Source organism: Urocampus carinirostris, chromosome 4 (assembly GCF_059441175.1).
Source record: "Urocampus carinirostris isolate Australia breed hairy pipefish chromosome 4, RoL_Ucar_1.0, whole genome shotgun sequence".
NCBI lineage: Eukaryota > Metazoa > Chordata > Actinopteri > Syngnathiformes > Syngnathidae > Urocampus > Urocampus carinirostris.
The window spans coordinates 8,200,038-8,215,695 of record NC_142352.1 but is presented as its reverse complement, the minus strand read 5'-3'; the positions used below and the strand labels follow the sequence as shown (position 1 = coordinate 8,215,695).

The window sequence follows — 15,658 nt, the reverse complement described above, 5'->3', positions numbered from 1 at the left end:
TTTACCTTCTAACAGGACAACAACCCTAAACCTAAAGCATAATCTATAATGGAATCCTTTTACAACTTAGAACGGACAAGCCAAGTCCAGACCTCAGTCCTATAGCGCATTTGTGGAAAGATATGTAAAAATGCTGTGCACAAACCATCACACTTTAAGTAACTTTTAAGGAAGCTGTTTTGTAAGGAAGAATGGGCAAATATTTCTCTTTCAAAATGTGCAAAACATATTGAGACATTCCCAAAAGACTTGTGGCTGTGATCGCAGTAAAATGAGGTTGTACAAAGTATTTACTCAAAGGAGGCCAATATTTTTCAACTTTTCAATTCTGTTATTTGTTATGACATTAAAAATGTTGAATACATTTGGTTTCTTTTCATGGTTGTGTCTCACATGTTGATTCTGAGTAAATATTTTCAGATTTTATTTAGTTTTTTATCTTATAGTTTGAAGCCTGATATATGGCAAGATGTCTTGGAGGGGAATCTTAGCAAAACCTGTGAGAGAACTATACATGCTCAAGTGGTTGTGAGAGTGTTTTTGCTTGTACTTTGTTAAGAGCAACATGCATCTCATCCACAAGGTCAACATAGAGCTTGCTGACGAATTTGTGCAGATCCTGTTGCTCGGTAAAAGTGTCCGTCTGCTGCATCTTGTCACGGACAAACTTCACCACGGCAGGCTGCACACAACAAGCACGCGCATTCATAAAAAAATCTGGGTAAAGCATGTTTGTTTTGAAAGTAAAAAGGGTTACAGTTGTGGTCAAAAGTTGACATACACCTGTAAAGAACATAATGTGGCTGTCTTGAGTTTTCAGTTATTTCTACAACTCCGATTTTTCTCTGATAGAGTGATTGGAACAGATAGTTCTTTGTCACTAAAAACATACACGAGGTTTGGTTCTTTTATGCCTTTATTATGGGTTAACAGAAAAAGTGATCAAATCGGGTGAGTCAAAATTGTACATACAGCAACACGAATTAGCTGGTGACTTCTCTGAGGCCACTCAAATAGGGCTCATTAGAGGCAAACACCCACAAATGCTACAATGGGAAAGTCAAAGGAGCTCAGCATGGATCTGAAATAGTGAATCATTGACTTGAACAAGTCAGGAAAGTCCCTTGGAGCCATTTCAAAGCAGCTGCAGGTCCCAAAAGCAACAGTGCAAACAATTGTTTGTAAGTATAAAGTGCAGTTTTGTCACTGCCACGATCAGTAAGAAAACGCAAGCTATCTCCTGCTGCTAAAAGAAATTGGTCAGGAGGGTGAAGACTCCACCGAGAATCACTAAAAAGCAGATCCGTCAAGAATAAGAAGCTGCTAGACCACAGGTGTCAGTGTCCACAGTCAAGCGTGTTTTGCATCATCATGCAGTGCAAGAAGGAAGCCTTGCTTCAAAAGCGGCACCTTAAGACTCGACTGAAGTTTGCTGCTGATCACATGGACAAAAATAAGACCTTCTGGAGGAAAGTTCTGTGGTCGGACGAAAAAGAATCGAGCTACTTGGCCACAATGCCCAGCAATATGTTTGGAGGAGAAAAGGTGAGGCCTTTAACCCAAAGCACACCCTGCTTACCGACAAGCACAGTGGTGGTAGTATTATGCTATGGGGCTGTTTTGCTGCCAATGGAACTGGTGAGAGCAGAGAGTAAATGGGATAATGAAGGAGGATTACCTCAAAATACTTCAAGATAACCTAAAGTCATCAGCCCGAAGATTGGGTGTTCCAACAGGACAATGACCACAAACACACATCAAAATTAGTAATGGAATGGCTAAATTTGTCATGATTGCTGATTCGAGGCACCTGCGAATGCCCCGTTGGCACCAACAGCCCCATGCGCTGATTGGTTCATGGACCCATTTTAAACCCCTGGATCCAAGAGGAAGCCGTCAGACCGTCCTGCGAACCTACGCTTTTGCTAGGCAAGCACTGTACCCTCCGACAATCCCCTGCTTTGTTTTCTCCTGCCTGATTATCTGTTTCTGGACCCGTTTCTGCCCTGCTCTTCTGTCCTGGCCATCGACCTGTTTTGTCCTGTTTCCTGTCTGATACCTGTTGCAGACCACAACCTGTTTTGCCCTGTTTCCTGCCTGATACTTGTTGCCGACCTTTTTTTCCGGACTCGATTACCGCCCTTGCTTACTGACATGCTTTCCTGACACCTACGACTATCCCCGCTCGACACGGAAGTGCCACTTCCGTGTTCCTGCCATCAGCTGCCTGTGTCCGACGATCGTCGGATCGTGGAAGCATGCACTGTTCTCTTTTTTCAATAAAACTGAGTTAAACGAACGCTATTGGGTCCTGTCCCTGTCTCTGGCTTGTGACAATATTAGGCTTGTATAAAGTCCTGACGTAAACCCCATTGAAAACTTGTGGATAACGCTGAAGAAACAAGTCAATGTCAGAAGCCATCAAACTTAACTGAACTGCACCAATTCGGTCAATCAACCAGAAGCTTGGCAGAAGCTTGTTGATGGCTACCAAAAGTGCCAAATTGAAGTGAATATGGCCAAGGGACATGTTACCAAATATTAGCTGCGGCTTTATATATACTTTTGACCCAGAAGATATGATCACCTTTTCTGTAACCCATAATAAAGTCATAAAAGAACCAAACCTCATGAATGTTTTTTGTGACAAAGAACTATCTGTTCCAATCACTCAGATCGGAGATCAGAGAAAAATGAGAGCTGTAGAAAATAACCGGAAACTCAAGAGAGCCATGTCAACTTTTGAACACAACTGTAGCATGCAGTTTGTCGTACCTTTATTTGCTCTTTAAAGGCAAAATATCTCCCAGACACATTGAGAGCTCCCATAAGCTGAGCCATCATTTGATCTCGATTGCAATCGCCGGGCATCTTAAATCTTTGTCCGAACAACTCCTCGTATTGCTCCAAAACATGTTTCACCACATTGCAGACCTGCTTGTGAAAGTTCTGTACAGCCTGAAGTGTAAAAAAATAGTTTAGTGTTAGGAAAAACTTTTGCATGACTTGGAAGTTGATCAACTCACTCACATGTTGGGCTAACTTGTACTGAACTTTTTGCACAACTTTGCTTATAAAAGACCTGTTCCCAAAACAATTTCTGATGCATCTTCTATCAATAATCTCAACAAATGATCCTATCTAAATATATTTTAGCGGTGTTTTACATAGTCTGTCTTGCTGTGAGTGAATAGGTGCCTCATTGTGTTTGTACGGTTTATTATCTCTAAGGGGAATTGCAATCAATAATAATGGAAGGAACTGGAGAGGTTGACAGGTATGAAATCACTTGAAGGGACACTGTGTAACATTTGAACACTAGATGTTGTGTAGCGCAACCTAAAAGAACACTACAGAGGAATACAAACTACGGATATTCAAAGAGACCAAACCGCACCAATTTTCTTCTTAATTTTATCATGTCAGATGCCTTTCTTTAAGTGACATACAAATTTCTCGACCTACGACTGTTTAAAATAGTTCACATTTATATAATACCGTATTTTCCGCACTATAAGGCGCACCTAAAAGCCTATTTTTTTCAAAAGCTGACCGTGCGCCTTATAATACAGTGCGCCTTATTTATGGATCAATATTAAATCGCAAAGTCTTCCAACTAACTTGCAGCCGCCGACTCGATTTTCCCACGAACGCCAAATAGTCCGCGGTGTATGCTGGGATTTATTTAACGGCGTTTCATTGGCTAACCAATGTGTCAATCATCATTTGAATCGATCACTATTGGCTAAAGTTATTCGGAGGTAAAGGGGGCGGATCCTTTTTATCATTTACAGGCTGGGATAGTCTAAAGCGGCAAAACAAAGCCTGGAATTAGCTGAAAAAGATGAATGTGAATAGCAAGTGAAATGAAATGAAATGAAATGATCTGCATTTATATAGCGCTTTTCAAGTCAATGACTTCCCAAAGCGCTTTACATTGTGCTTCACATTTCCCAATAGCGGCCGTGATCTGTGCAGCCATGTAAGGCGCTAACCTGCTTATTGGGGGTAATTGGGGGTTCAATGTCTTACCCAAGGACACTTCGGCATGTAACACGGACAAGCCGGGATTCGAACTGGGATCCCTTAATCCTAAAACGATCGCTCTACCTCCTGAGCTACTGCCGCCCCTAAGTGTGGTTGTCTACGGCATAGAGGAAACATGTTAAACCATTCTGTATTTGTAAATATTTTATTCTCCTGGATTTACTACACTCACGGATATAAGAGGACCATGGTTGCATATTATTATTGAACGCAACGACTTCGGTGAGCTACTCCGGCTATATATTTTCCCAGTATCTTGTTTCAGACTGAAATCGATGTTTCTTTGATAAGCGGTGCAGATAATGAATGGAATGAAGTGTCTATTTTTAAATTAGTGTTTATTGTCATATGCACAGTAAAGTTGCGAGCGAAAAAGAAAATAGAAACTAAGGAATGGTTGGCATTTCTTGAATCCCAAGACTTTAACCTTCCGAATGATATTTGGAACGATGCATTTGAGTGACATCGTACGGACACCGCATCCGCACGTGTCTACGACACGTATTTGCATCTTTGCAAGCTTTCGGAATGTTAAGGGGGTAATAAGTTGGACTGAACTATCTGACTGTTTTGTCCACGTTCCCATTGTAGCGCCTTATAATCCGGTGCGTCTTATGTATGTCAAATATAGGTCCAAAAACTATTTTTTCGGGGTGCGCCGTATAACCCGGTGCGCCCTATAGTGCGGAAAATACGGTAGTTTATATCCATTCGTCCAGCCATTATCTGCACCGCTTATCCTCAGTAGGGTCGCGGGGATGCTAGAGCAGCTATCTTCAGGCAGTGGGCCGGTGACACCCTCAGATCGAAAACTAGCTTGCTCATTCACATCTAGGAAAAATTTGGACCGGCCAATTAAACATTTTTTGGAATGTGGGAGGAAACCCACGCAAGCACGGGGAGAACATGCAAACTCCGCATAGGAAGGCTGATAGCTAGATTTGATCCCATGACCTCAGAACTGTGTCGAAGACACCCTAACCACTCAGCCGCCGTGCCGCCCTAATAGTATATATATTTTTGCATATTACTCGAATAAATATTGTTTATTTTTTAATGAATTAAGTTTCTTTACCACTAGGAGGCGCTAAATAATACACAAGGTCCTTTCAGATATGTAAATGATTTGCAATTTAGATTCAATGCTCCGTAAAACATTTTGCAAAAACCGAAGATCACAATAATGGCAGCCTTATTCACGGAATAAATGCTTTACTCTTTCAGCTTTGTTAGGTCCAATGGAAGATGGCGGTCTTGGAGGGATCAGTGCTTTTACCCTATAGAAGATAGAAAAATATTCCAAATTTATAATCAATCTCACAACAAAATACATACAGCCTGAAAAAATTAGCAAACGTATTTCATCAAATTAATTTTAAAACTCAAAAGATGTCATCTGAAATGTTTAAAACAAAAACTCTAGTACCGTAAATTCCGGACTATAAGCCGCTACTTTTTCCCCAAACGTTCAACCCTGCGGCTTATTCAGTGATGCGGCCAATTTATGTCATTTTTCTAACGGCTGCTAGCAGCGCTCGAGTACAAAAGGTAATATTTAGACCGGTGGGATACATGCGCCGAAGAAGACTGCAACTTCTTGGCTTGACTAGCGGCGAGAAATCTTTGACGAAAACTGGCCGCATGCGAAAGGCAACTTTTTCGCAAGTCTGCCAGTGGATCCTGACAGCGTGGGGCAGCCTCAAAAAATCCACCATCACCAACGGGTTCCGAAAAGCCGGTCGGAGAGGAGGGCACAGAATCAGGAGTGGATGGGAGCGTGGGACGACGTCTATATGACGCAAGTTTCTCTCCAACACTGAGGAAGACGACTTTGATGGCTTCAGTTCTAAGGAGGAAGATGTGGACGGTTTACCGTGATTTTTACAAGCACGGTATGTTTTTTTTAACAGACCCGTTTACTGTGTTGCGAGCATGTTGCTAGCGTGTTGCTACCATTAACTGCCTGGATGAAATATATATTATTATTATTAAAGCTTTGAAAACTCTCTCGGTGTACCGTCTTTCTTTGTAAATATGTGTAACCATGTATAATATGTATTTGCAACTGAATATTTTTGTAATATATTTATTTGTATTTATTTTGGACACTTATTCTAATATGTTTTGGACGGGCGAATTATAAAGAAGGGGCATAACAAACGCGGGCTGACGGGAAGTGGGGACCGGTAAAGGTGAGTGTTTGTGGACACGGCGGACAATAGTGGATATATATTTTTCCCACCCTTACCTTTGGAAATATACACTATTTTCTTTGGATTACTTTCAACGGGACCCGGACTCTGCCGGCTGTGATTTTTGGACTGTGTACTTCAATGAAGGACATTCAGCTACTATCGCGAGACTTGAAGTCGGGTCTGGGTTAATTTTGTGTTAGTGCTATGTGGGCGCATGCGGCTTATATACAGGTGCGGCTTGTGTGTGTACAAAATCGGTTTTCCTCTTAAAATGTGATGGGTGTGGCTTATAATCAGGTGCGCTCTATAGTCCGGAATTTACGGTATCTGTTATCTGTACTGTACAACTGTACCTTCTTGCCAACTCTTCTGAAGATGTTTTGCGAATTAGTGCATTTGTCAGTGTTATTTCAACGATGATGTATGACCTAAAATCCATATAAGCCTGCAAAAAAAGAAGGATTTTGTATCACATCACACGTTAATACCGAAAATCACCATTTGGAAGATGTGGAAGCTTACTTTCCTGTCTGGTGGGATGTGATCAGATCCGTTGGTTTCAGTCCCGCTTGCGCCACTCTGATTTCCAGTCGCCTAACACAACCACACCACTTAAAATACCAGTAGTTGTTAAATAATACAGACATTTCAAACTCAAGTTTGGATCGGGGGCCGGCTCTAGACTTCATGTTCTTTACACCTGAACCGACTCAACACAAACATAAAAAACTCAAGTGGGAGCTATGAATAAGAATACACTTGGCTCAATTGTCATACTGCTTTAAAAAAAATGAGGAGTTCAAGCATTGAATTGGAAATAACGTCAGCTCAAACTACCGTAAATTCCGGACTATAAGCCGCTACTTTTTTCCCAAACCTTCAACCCTGCGGCTTATTCAGTGATGTGGCCAATTTATGAAATTTCTCTAACGGCCGCCAGCGGCGCTCGAGTACAAAAGGTAAGATTTAGACCAGTGGAATATATGCGCTGAGGAAGACTGCAACTTCTTGGCTTGTGCATAAATTAAATTAGCGTAAACATACCCTCCTCATGCAAAATGCAAAAAGAAAGGCACAAGAGGAAGATGAGGACGGTTTACCGTGATTTTTACAAGTACGGTATGTTTTTTTTACCAGACCCGTTTACTGTGTTGCGAGCGTGTTGCTAGCGTGTTTTGGAATAAGGGAGCGTGGGACGACGTCTATATGACAAAGTTTCTTTCCGACACTGAGGAAGACGACCTTGATGGCTTCAGTTCTAAGGAGGAAGATGAGGACGGTTTACCGTGATTTTTACAAGTACGGTATGTTTTTTTAATAGGCCCTTTTACTGTGTTGCGAGCGTGTTGCTACCATTAACTGCCCTGTCACAGGCACGGTTTGGGATGAAAGTTATATTATTATTATTAAAGCTATGAAAACTCTCTCGGTGTACCGTCTTTCTTTGAAAATATGTGTAACCATGTATAAAATGTATTTGCAACTGTATATTTTTGTAATGTATTTATTTGAGCCCCTTATTCTGATATGTTTTGCACGGGCGAATTAAAAAGAAGGGGCGGAACAAACGCGGGCTGACGGGAAGTGGAGTAAAGGTGAGACTTGTTTGTGGACGCGGCGGACAATAGTGGATATATATTTTTCTCACCCTTACTTTTGGAAATATACACTTTTTCCTTGGATTACTTTCAACAAGACCCGGACTCTGCAGGTCTGCATCAAACCTTAAGTGTCGGTATCATTTTCCGTTAATTTTCCCGGCTGTGACTTTTGGACTGTGTACTTTAATGAAGGGAATTCAGTTTCAATCGCGGGACTTAAAGTGGGGTTTGGGTTAATTTTGTGTTTGTGTTACATTTTTTTAATGTGGGCGCATGCGGCTTATATACAGGTGCGGCTTGTGTAAGTACAAAATCGGTTTCCCTCTTAAAATGTGGTGGGTGCGGCTTATAATCAGGTGCGCTCTATAGTCCGGAATTTACGGTACTAGTCTAGGCCTGCTTAACCTGAGAAAATACTGCACAATATTGTCTTTAACATGAAACCAGACTGCCCTCTAGCGACGGGAAGTGGACACGTAACTTCACCCTTCTGATATTCTGATGTTCTTCCTACCGTATATCGTCGAATTCATGCCGTATTTACAGCTATAAAACAATATACTGAAATCAGGGGGTCAACTGTTATTTGGCAAGCTTTCAAGATTGCACAAGCCGGGAAATATGTAGGGTTTACCATTTCCACAGTTTGGTGTACACAAATCTTTATTTAACCTTCATTATGTGGCTATTTTGATCAGTTTTAGGAGGTCAGCTTCAATGTGAGTATTTACATTATGTTTAGGTGTCATTAATCTGGGGGCTAACCCAGCTATTGTTTGGAATAAGGCAACAAGTAAATGTAACTAATTACTTTTAATTCAGTAACGTGCCCAACGATGATTCTTAAACATGCTAACCTTCGTATGCCCTTTGGCGTCTTTGGCCTTTCCTGTATTTGTCTTGGTAGAGCTTGTAGCTGTCGCCGTTGCTGTAGCAGGCGTAGCGCTAGCTGGAGCTGTCACCGTCGCTGTGGCTGTAGCTGTGCCCGTGCCAGTAGCAGAACGATCTTTGCTGGATCCGGGTTTTAACTGCTCTTTTAACAAGCTGAAATTTCGCCTGGTCTGTGGAAAAAAACATTTTTTCAATATAATAACACAGTTTCAAGTTATAGGGTGCCTATGTGCGCAACTCTGATGAGATGGTGTATGCTGTCAGCAGGCCAGGCATACAAGTTAATGTGTCCGCCACACAATAGAAACTTCCAAGGACGACCACAGCTAGCTTTTAGCGGCTTGTTTCATCGATGAAAAATTCATCAATTGAATCGGAATCTGAGGAAAGTCGAAAAACTTGTAGAAATGGTGATCATTAGTAGGTGCTCAGTGGATTGTTATCGGACCGGTAAGGGACTTATGCAGCGTCGGTAGAGAAGGCAATAGCGAGGCTGTAGGTCCGGCCCGGTGCTAAGGCTAAGCTACCAAACAATCCTCACAGCTACCCTAGCCGAGCCAGTATCTCACAAACGCCAGATCCATTACCTGTGTAACGGATGACCTGCAGCTACAACTCATGGAAAACCGCTACATGCTGTACAAGACGGTTGTATTTGGATAATTGCTGCGACCTGGCTCAATTCAAAGATACCCAATGCAAACGTACAGCAAGCCAAACACTCTCTAAATCACTTACTTGCACTAAAAGGAGAAGCCCTCTAATTTTGTTGTACTTTTGTATAATGACAATAAAGACCATTTATTCAACTGCAATTCTGTGCTCAGTGTTTTCATTTGTAGATCTATAGTTGTTATCTTGCGACAGTCGTATACTTTCAGTTGATAAGGATGTCATAGGTTTGATCCTTGTTTTTTTCTGAAAGTGCAAAACTACAGATTTTCACATTTTTCAGGGAATAATGTCTAGCAAAGGTTTGCTGTACTGTACGAGACAAATGGTGTTTTGATGCCAACTATTGATAAGGAAGATTATTACAGATACTCTGCTTATCATTGGCATGCTTTTTGCAAATAATAATACATTTCCTGTCTTCAATCATATTAGTTTGCAATGGCACTCGGGTTGAGAAATACTGACCCAAAATTTCTATGCTTTTTTTATGTATAGGTATGTGGGTATGTACACTACCTTGCTAAGTAATAAGGCGCTTGAGTATGGTTGAATGCTGTATGCTCCTCGGATATGGGTTACTCCTGGGTAAAGTAGGCGCCCCATATCAATAAAGGCCACACCATGGCTGGGGATATGCGGGTCCTCATCTGTTTGCTACACAAAAACAGTTCATTATTCATGATCAGAGAACAGACACATTTTTTGTCATGCTGGTATTTGTTCTGCTTGATATGAAAAAGAAAAATGCATGGGCAATCCTCGTTAGTACTTGTAAAAACAACAAAACCATCCAGGATTCAAACAGTCCAAACATTTGGCCACTTGACAACCCTCACTAAGAACTGTGTCAATGACGGCAAAATAGTTATCACGGCCAGGATCAGTGGCGAAAATCTTGGCTGTTTGAATCCTGGCTTCATGACGCAATCAAATATTTTGATCCTAGCAGTGTCTCACTACCTTGGAAGATGCTCCAGACTTTTCATTGGCAATCGTTGATTTCATGATTTCAAGCGGCCAAAATCTGCTCTCCGTGATCTTCTGACGCAACCTAAATTCAGAATAAAAAAGACTGCAGGGCCAGAACCAGCAGGCTCATGGACAGCTTCTTCTATCACTGTCAGGACTCTGAAATCTCTCAATGCCCAACCCCTTTTCGATCTTGCGTTCTGCTAAATCAATGCAAAACTGCTCTATTTAGATTACATGCTATATTTTGCATATATTTTATTCTGACCATTTATATTTTTTTGTGCATACTTTTTTTGCCTTGTTTTTTTTGTTTATTTGTTTTGTGTCTTAGTTATTGATTGATGGCAGGGAAGGGCAAATAATTTCATCTGTGCTGACTGTTGTGCATATTGTCATGATTGCTGATTCAGGGCACCTGCGACTGCCCCGTTGGCGCCAACAGCCACAGGACCTGATTGGCTGTTGGACTGTTTTTAAACTCCTGTCTTCCGAAAGGAACCCGTCAGACCATCTGCGAACCTCTGCTCTCAGCTAGGCAAGCTTTTGTACTCTCCGACATTATCCTGCCCTTTTTTCCTGCCTGATACCTGTTGCCGACCTTTTTCTGGAGCCGTTTCTGCTTTTGCTCCTCCGTCCCGACCATCGACCTGTTTTGCCCTGTTTCCCGCCTGATACCTGTTGCGGACCTCTTGTCTGGACCCGTTTCTGTTTTGCTCCCTCGTCCTGGCCATCGACCTGTTTTCTCGCTGTCAACGACTACCCTCGCTCGACACGGAAGTGCCACTTCCGCGTTCCTGCCATCTGCTACCCGTGACCCACGATCATCGGATCGTGGATGCAAGCACTGCTCTCTTTCTTAATAAAAACTGAGTAAACGAATGCTATTGGGCCCTGTCTCCGTTCCTGGCTTGTGACACATATAGCATATTTGACATGATAATGTCGGCACAGTTATTGCAATCAACAGATCCAGTGTCGGCACAGTTATTGCAATCAACAGATCCAGTCATCTAACTTCAGTGCCATGAGCAAGCAAAACTGCATTATTTTTTTTAAAGTAGTGTTGAGTTTTGAGGGTGGACCCGTTTGGGGACGAGCATACGCAGGCATGGGTGCGCAAAAATGTTATTTAATAAGGTTGGTATTTGTTAACAAAATCAGTAACTAAGTAACCAACGAATAAGGGGACACAAAACGAATGACTTGTCCAGACAAAATCAAACCTGTCTAAAACCAAAATCTCAAATGGAAAATGCAGGAACAAGGTAACAAATTAACAAGGGGGCACTAAACTACTACAAAATGTCCAAACAAGAGACCATAAACTAAAGAAAACCAATGACCCGATGACATGTGCTGTCCAAAATGTCATTGTGAAGGGTCAGGATAGTTAGGGACAGATGTGTGGTTCTTGGGTTCCAAACCCTGTTGGTACCCTCTGGTAGAAGGAGGCGCACCAGGCCCAGACATAACCCCCCAGTCCCAAGGCCTGGATGCCTAAAATTAAATACAAAAATTACAGCAGCTACAGCAAACAGTCCTTGCTCATTTCAGCTGAGAGAGGAAACCAGGGAGAGGCTGAGGGGCTTTCTCCTCTTCTCCAAGAAAGGAAACCAGGAAAACCCAAGGGCTTTGTCCTTGCCACCGAGACAGGAAACAAGAAACGGCCCAGTGGCTTTCTCTTTGCCGCTGAGACAGGAAACTAAAAGCCGCCGCTGGGACAGGGATACGGGAGCCTGCACCTGTGTCTTTTGGTTGTCGGGTCATTTTCATTTGCTACCACTGATTTAGTTTTTGTTTCCTGTTTTTAGTTTGGACATTTTGTTAGTTGTTTTGCGCTCTTTCGTGTTTTGGTTTGTTACTTTGTTTCTAGCATTTCCACTGCCACATCCAGTTTGTTTGCTGTTTTGGGGGTTTCTTGTTTCGATATTTTGTAAGTAGTTTAGTGTGCACTTGTTAGTTTGTTCCTTGAATTTTCTTTTTCCGGTTTCGGTCTTTGTTTCTTGGTTGGACTTTGTCAGCTTTCAAGTCCAGCTACTGCAATCCCCCGGGGAGTAGCTTGCATGTTCTTCCTGTGCTTGGGTGTGTTTCCGCGGGGCACTCTGGTTTCCTCCCACATTCCAAAAACATACATGTCAGGTTAATTGGCCGGTCAAGATTGTCCCTAGGTGTGAATGAGCGTGTGAGTTGTAAGTCTCTGTGTGCTCTGGGACTGGCCGGCAACCAGTTCAGGGTGTCCCCTGCCCACTGCCCAAAGATGGCTGGGCTCTGGCACCCCCACGACCCTATTGAGGATAAGCGATGGACACAATGGATGGATGGATTTTGTTTGAACATGTTATTTGTTTTGTGCCCCCTTGTTTTTTTTTGTTATTATATGCCATCTATATTTTGAGCACCCCTGCCAGTTCCTGCCTCCCTCCCATTTGGGTCCACCCACACATCCTTACAAGTAGTCAGGAATTTAGATGATGCCCAGCAGAAAATGCAGGTAGTGGTATATAACATTCTGTCGTAATCCCTCAACATTTGTTATGCAGCTGAATGTTAATATTCTATAAATTCAAACGTAGTCATTTTGGAACTTTGAGTAAAGGAAGGGAGCAATACTGTGGACTGACCTGGTTACTCCTTCAGCATCAAGAAAACAGGGCATTTCTATGTCCCAGCTTACTCTGTTCAGCAAGGTCTCAGCTTCATTACGAAACTCTTGATCCTGAAACCGTTACATGGGCTTGATAAATGTACTTGCAACATATTAACTGCTCTGAATATCTCTCTTAAATTAACCAGTGTATAAAATATAAATGAAAGTGAAACGGAATACAATTGTTCAACCATTAAAGATGCCCAGCTAATGGCTAGGGACATGACAAAAGTTTTTGCGGATGAATAATGTTGCCCTTTAGAGTTTACAGGAACGTGCAAGTGGAATTAATGCCTCATGGCATTGAATGTAATGAATCTGATTTTTTTTCTCTCCTGCTCAGGTCAACCGGCCCAGTTGTTAAATATATAATACACTCCCAATTCGGTGGTTCATCCACCCTTCAGTGGTGGACCTAAGAGGTAGGATACCTCTAAAGCAGTGAGCTCGCCATCTTCTTGATCAATCGGTTGAGTGTGGAAAAAGGCTCCTGGCAAAAAGTGGTTGCCTGGTGCCAGATGGGCATGATGGGGCCTTTTCCTCTGTCGGTCGTTGTCTTCTCGGTGGCCCCCAGCCTTAAATTGTCCTTCGCTGAACAACAATATCTGGTCTTTCTGGAAAACCGAAAATCAATGGAAGCCAAAGGTTACTTATCGAAAGGAACCAGACACTGCATCTTTACAGATGTTTTTTTTTACACTGCCGAATTCAAAACTCAAGAAAGTAGGTGTGTTGTTTAGCTGACAAACTGAGGAAGGGAGACCTCATAAAGAGGGATTGCATTTAATAATGAAAAGGAGGTACAAAGTGACAAACATGGGTTCAGAAACAAAGAAAAGCTCAAACCAGAAACAAAGTCAAATGAAAATGACTCGAGCACACCAGGTTTGTTTGTGTTTGTTTCTGGTTTATGTGTTACTTAGCTCCATGCATTTTCCAGTTCCAATTTTGGGACCTTTGGCACGAATTTGAACATCGGCTCAATTTGAACATCTTTGAATGATCATGTCATAATTACTGATATGAATCGCCTATGCCCGCTCCTTTGGCGCCAACTGCCTCGGACTCTGATTGGCTCTCTGTCCCTGTTTAAACCCACTCCTGTCTGTCCCCTTTTGGCCAGTCCGTCTGCAAACCTCAGTGAATACTAGGCAAGCCTTTTCGACCCTGACTCCCACCTGTCCTGTTTTTGCCTTCCGTCTGTCTCCGGCTACGACCCATGTTGATCTTGACCACGTCTGCTCTCCCATCCTGATTTACGACTCGCTTCCGACCCCGACCACGTTTTTGCTCTCCTATCCCGGCTACCGACCCGTTTTTCCGTTTTCGACACCGCCATCGCTCGCCACGGAAGATCCACTTCCGAGTTTAGAGCGACCTGCCTCCCGCGCCTAGCGAATACCGGATCGTTGGCGCAGCCTTTCCTCTTTCCTTTAATAAAACTTGTGAGAAACGTAACGCAATTGGGTCCTGTTCCCGTTCTGGTCCTGATAGATCCATGTAAAAATTGATTTTACAAGCTTTCTAAATTTACCAGAACCTTAATAGTTTCCAAGCTACAGTGGAAACTCGGTTTTCGAACACCTCTCAGTTCGAACATATCGGACTCCGACCAAAAATTTCGAGAAATTCTTGCTTCGCTGTTCGGTCAAAAAATCGGAGTTCGAACGCCGGTACGCTAGCGTGCGATGCTGAGCGGCGTACGGGTGTTTTAGCCCCTGAATATGCCTCCGAAGAAGGTCGGTGCAAGCAGGACAGGTGAAACAAAAAACGAGTTGTTCGTCCAACTATTGCCTTAAAGAAAGACATGATGGCTAAATATGAAAGAGGTGTACGAATTTCCAATCTTGCTAGTGAATACAGCATGGCTAAATCTACTATCAGTACGATAGTAAAGAATAAGGAGGCTGTGAAATCGAGTGATGCGGCTAAGGAAGTTAGCGCAATAAGCAAGCAACTGCCGCAAGTTTTGGAAGAGGTCGAAAAACTTTTGATGATTTTTCTCTCCCCACCGTCCACCACAAAGGTAAGAAATCCTATTGATAATCCTTTTTTTATTTTTACACGTTCATGTTAGCGTAATCTTTCGTACGGAAGATTGCGCCAACGCGAACGTCTATGTTCAGGGTGTTGGAACGGATTAAAACGATTTTACATTACTTTTAATGGGAAAAACGATTTTCGGTGATAGACCAAATAAGTTTTCGAACAGGGTTCTGGAAGGGATTATGGTTGAGAACCGAGGAGGTTCCACTGTATTTAAAGTAAAAATCTGCCCTGTGATTTTGAAACACCCTGTATAATGATAATCAACTTAGAAAGTGTTAGTTAAAAAAGTAATGAATTACTAAATTATTTATAATTAAATACACAGTTTTATAATCAACATTCAATGATTCAAAATCAAAAAGCCTTCAATTATTACCAGGAATTAGACTTGCAATTACGTGCTAGTCAAAGACATTTTTGATTGGCCTTGGTAAAGCTTTGCACGCCGCGTCTTTTCTGTTGTACAAGAATAATGCCATATTTTGCACTCACCTCTGCAGTACAGGGGACCTCTATTACAGCCGTGCATATATATGGAGGGGCCGATGGTCCTGAACTCTGATTAAATGTGTCAGGAAGTG

The 15,658-nt window shown here is 42.3% G+C and overlaps 1 protein-coding gene across 1 annotated transcript in view; it reads right to left on the bottom strand.

Moving 5' to 3' along the window:
• Window positions 1–15,658, bottom strand: part of LOC148366774 (cilia- and flagella-associated protein 70-like) — a 45,819-nt gene that overhangs the window by 21,078 nt on the left and 9,083 nt on the right. Inside the window, exons 6-16 of the mRNA XM_088333573.1 lie at window positions 15,570–15,658; window positions 13,460–13,642; window positions 13,003–13,097; window positions 10,370–10,460; window positions 9,926–10,063; window positions 8,701–8,904; window positions 6,765–6,836; window positions 6,596–6,687; window positions 5,264–5,324; window positions 2,776–2,958; window positions 551–682 (exon numbers count right to left, since the gene is read on the bottom strand). The exon at window positions 15,570–15,658 is cut by the window's right edge and continues 103 nt beyond it. Coding sequence (XP_088189699.1) covers window positions 551–682; window positions 2,776–2,958; window positions 5,264–5,324; window positions 6,596–6,687; window positions 6,765–6,836; window positions 8,701–8,904; window positions 9,926–10,063; window positions 10,370–10,460; window positions 13,003–13,097; window positions 13,460–13,642; window positions 15,570–15,658 — 1,340 coding nt within the window. The remainder of the gene's footprint in view (window positions 1–550; window positions 683–2,775; window positions 2,959–5,263; window positions 5,325–6,595; window positions 6,688–6,764; window positions 6,837–8,700; window positions 8,905–9,925; window positions 10,064–10,369; window positions 10,461–13,002; window positions 13,098–13,459; window positions 13,643–15,569) is intronic.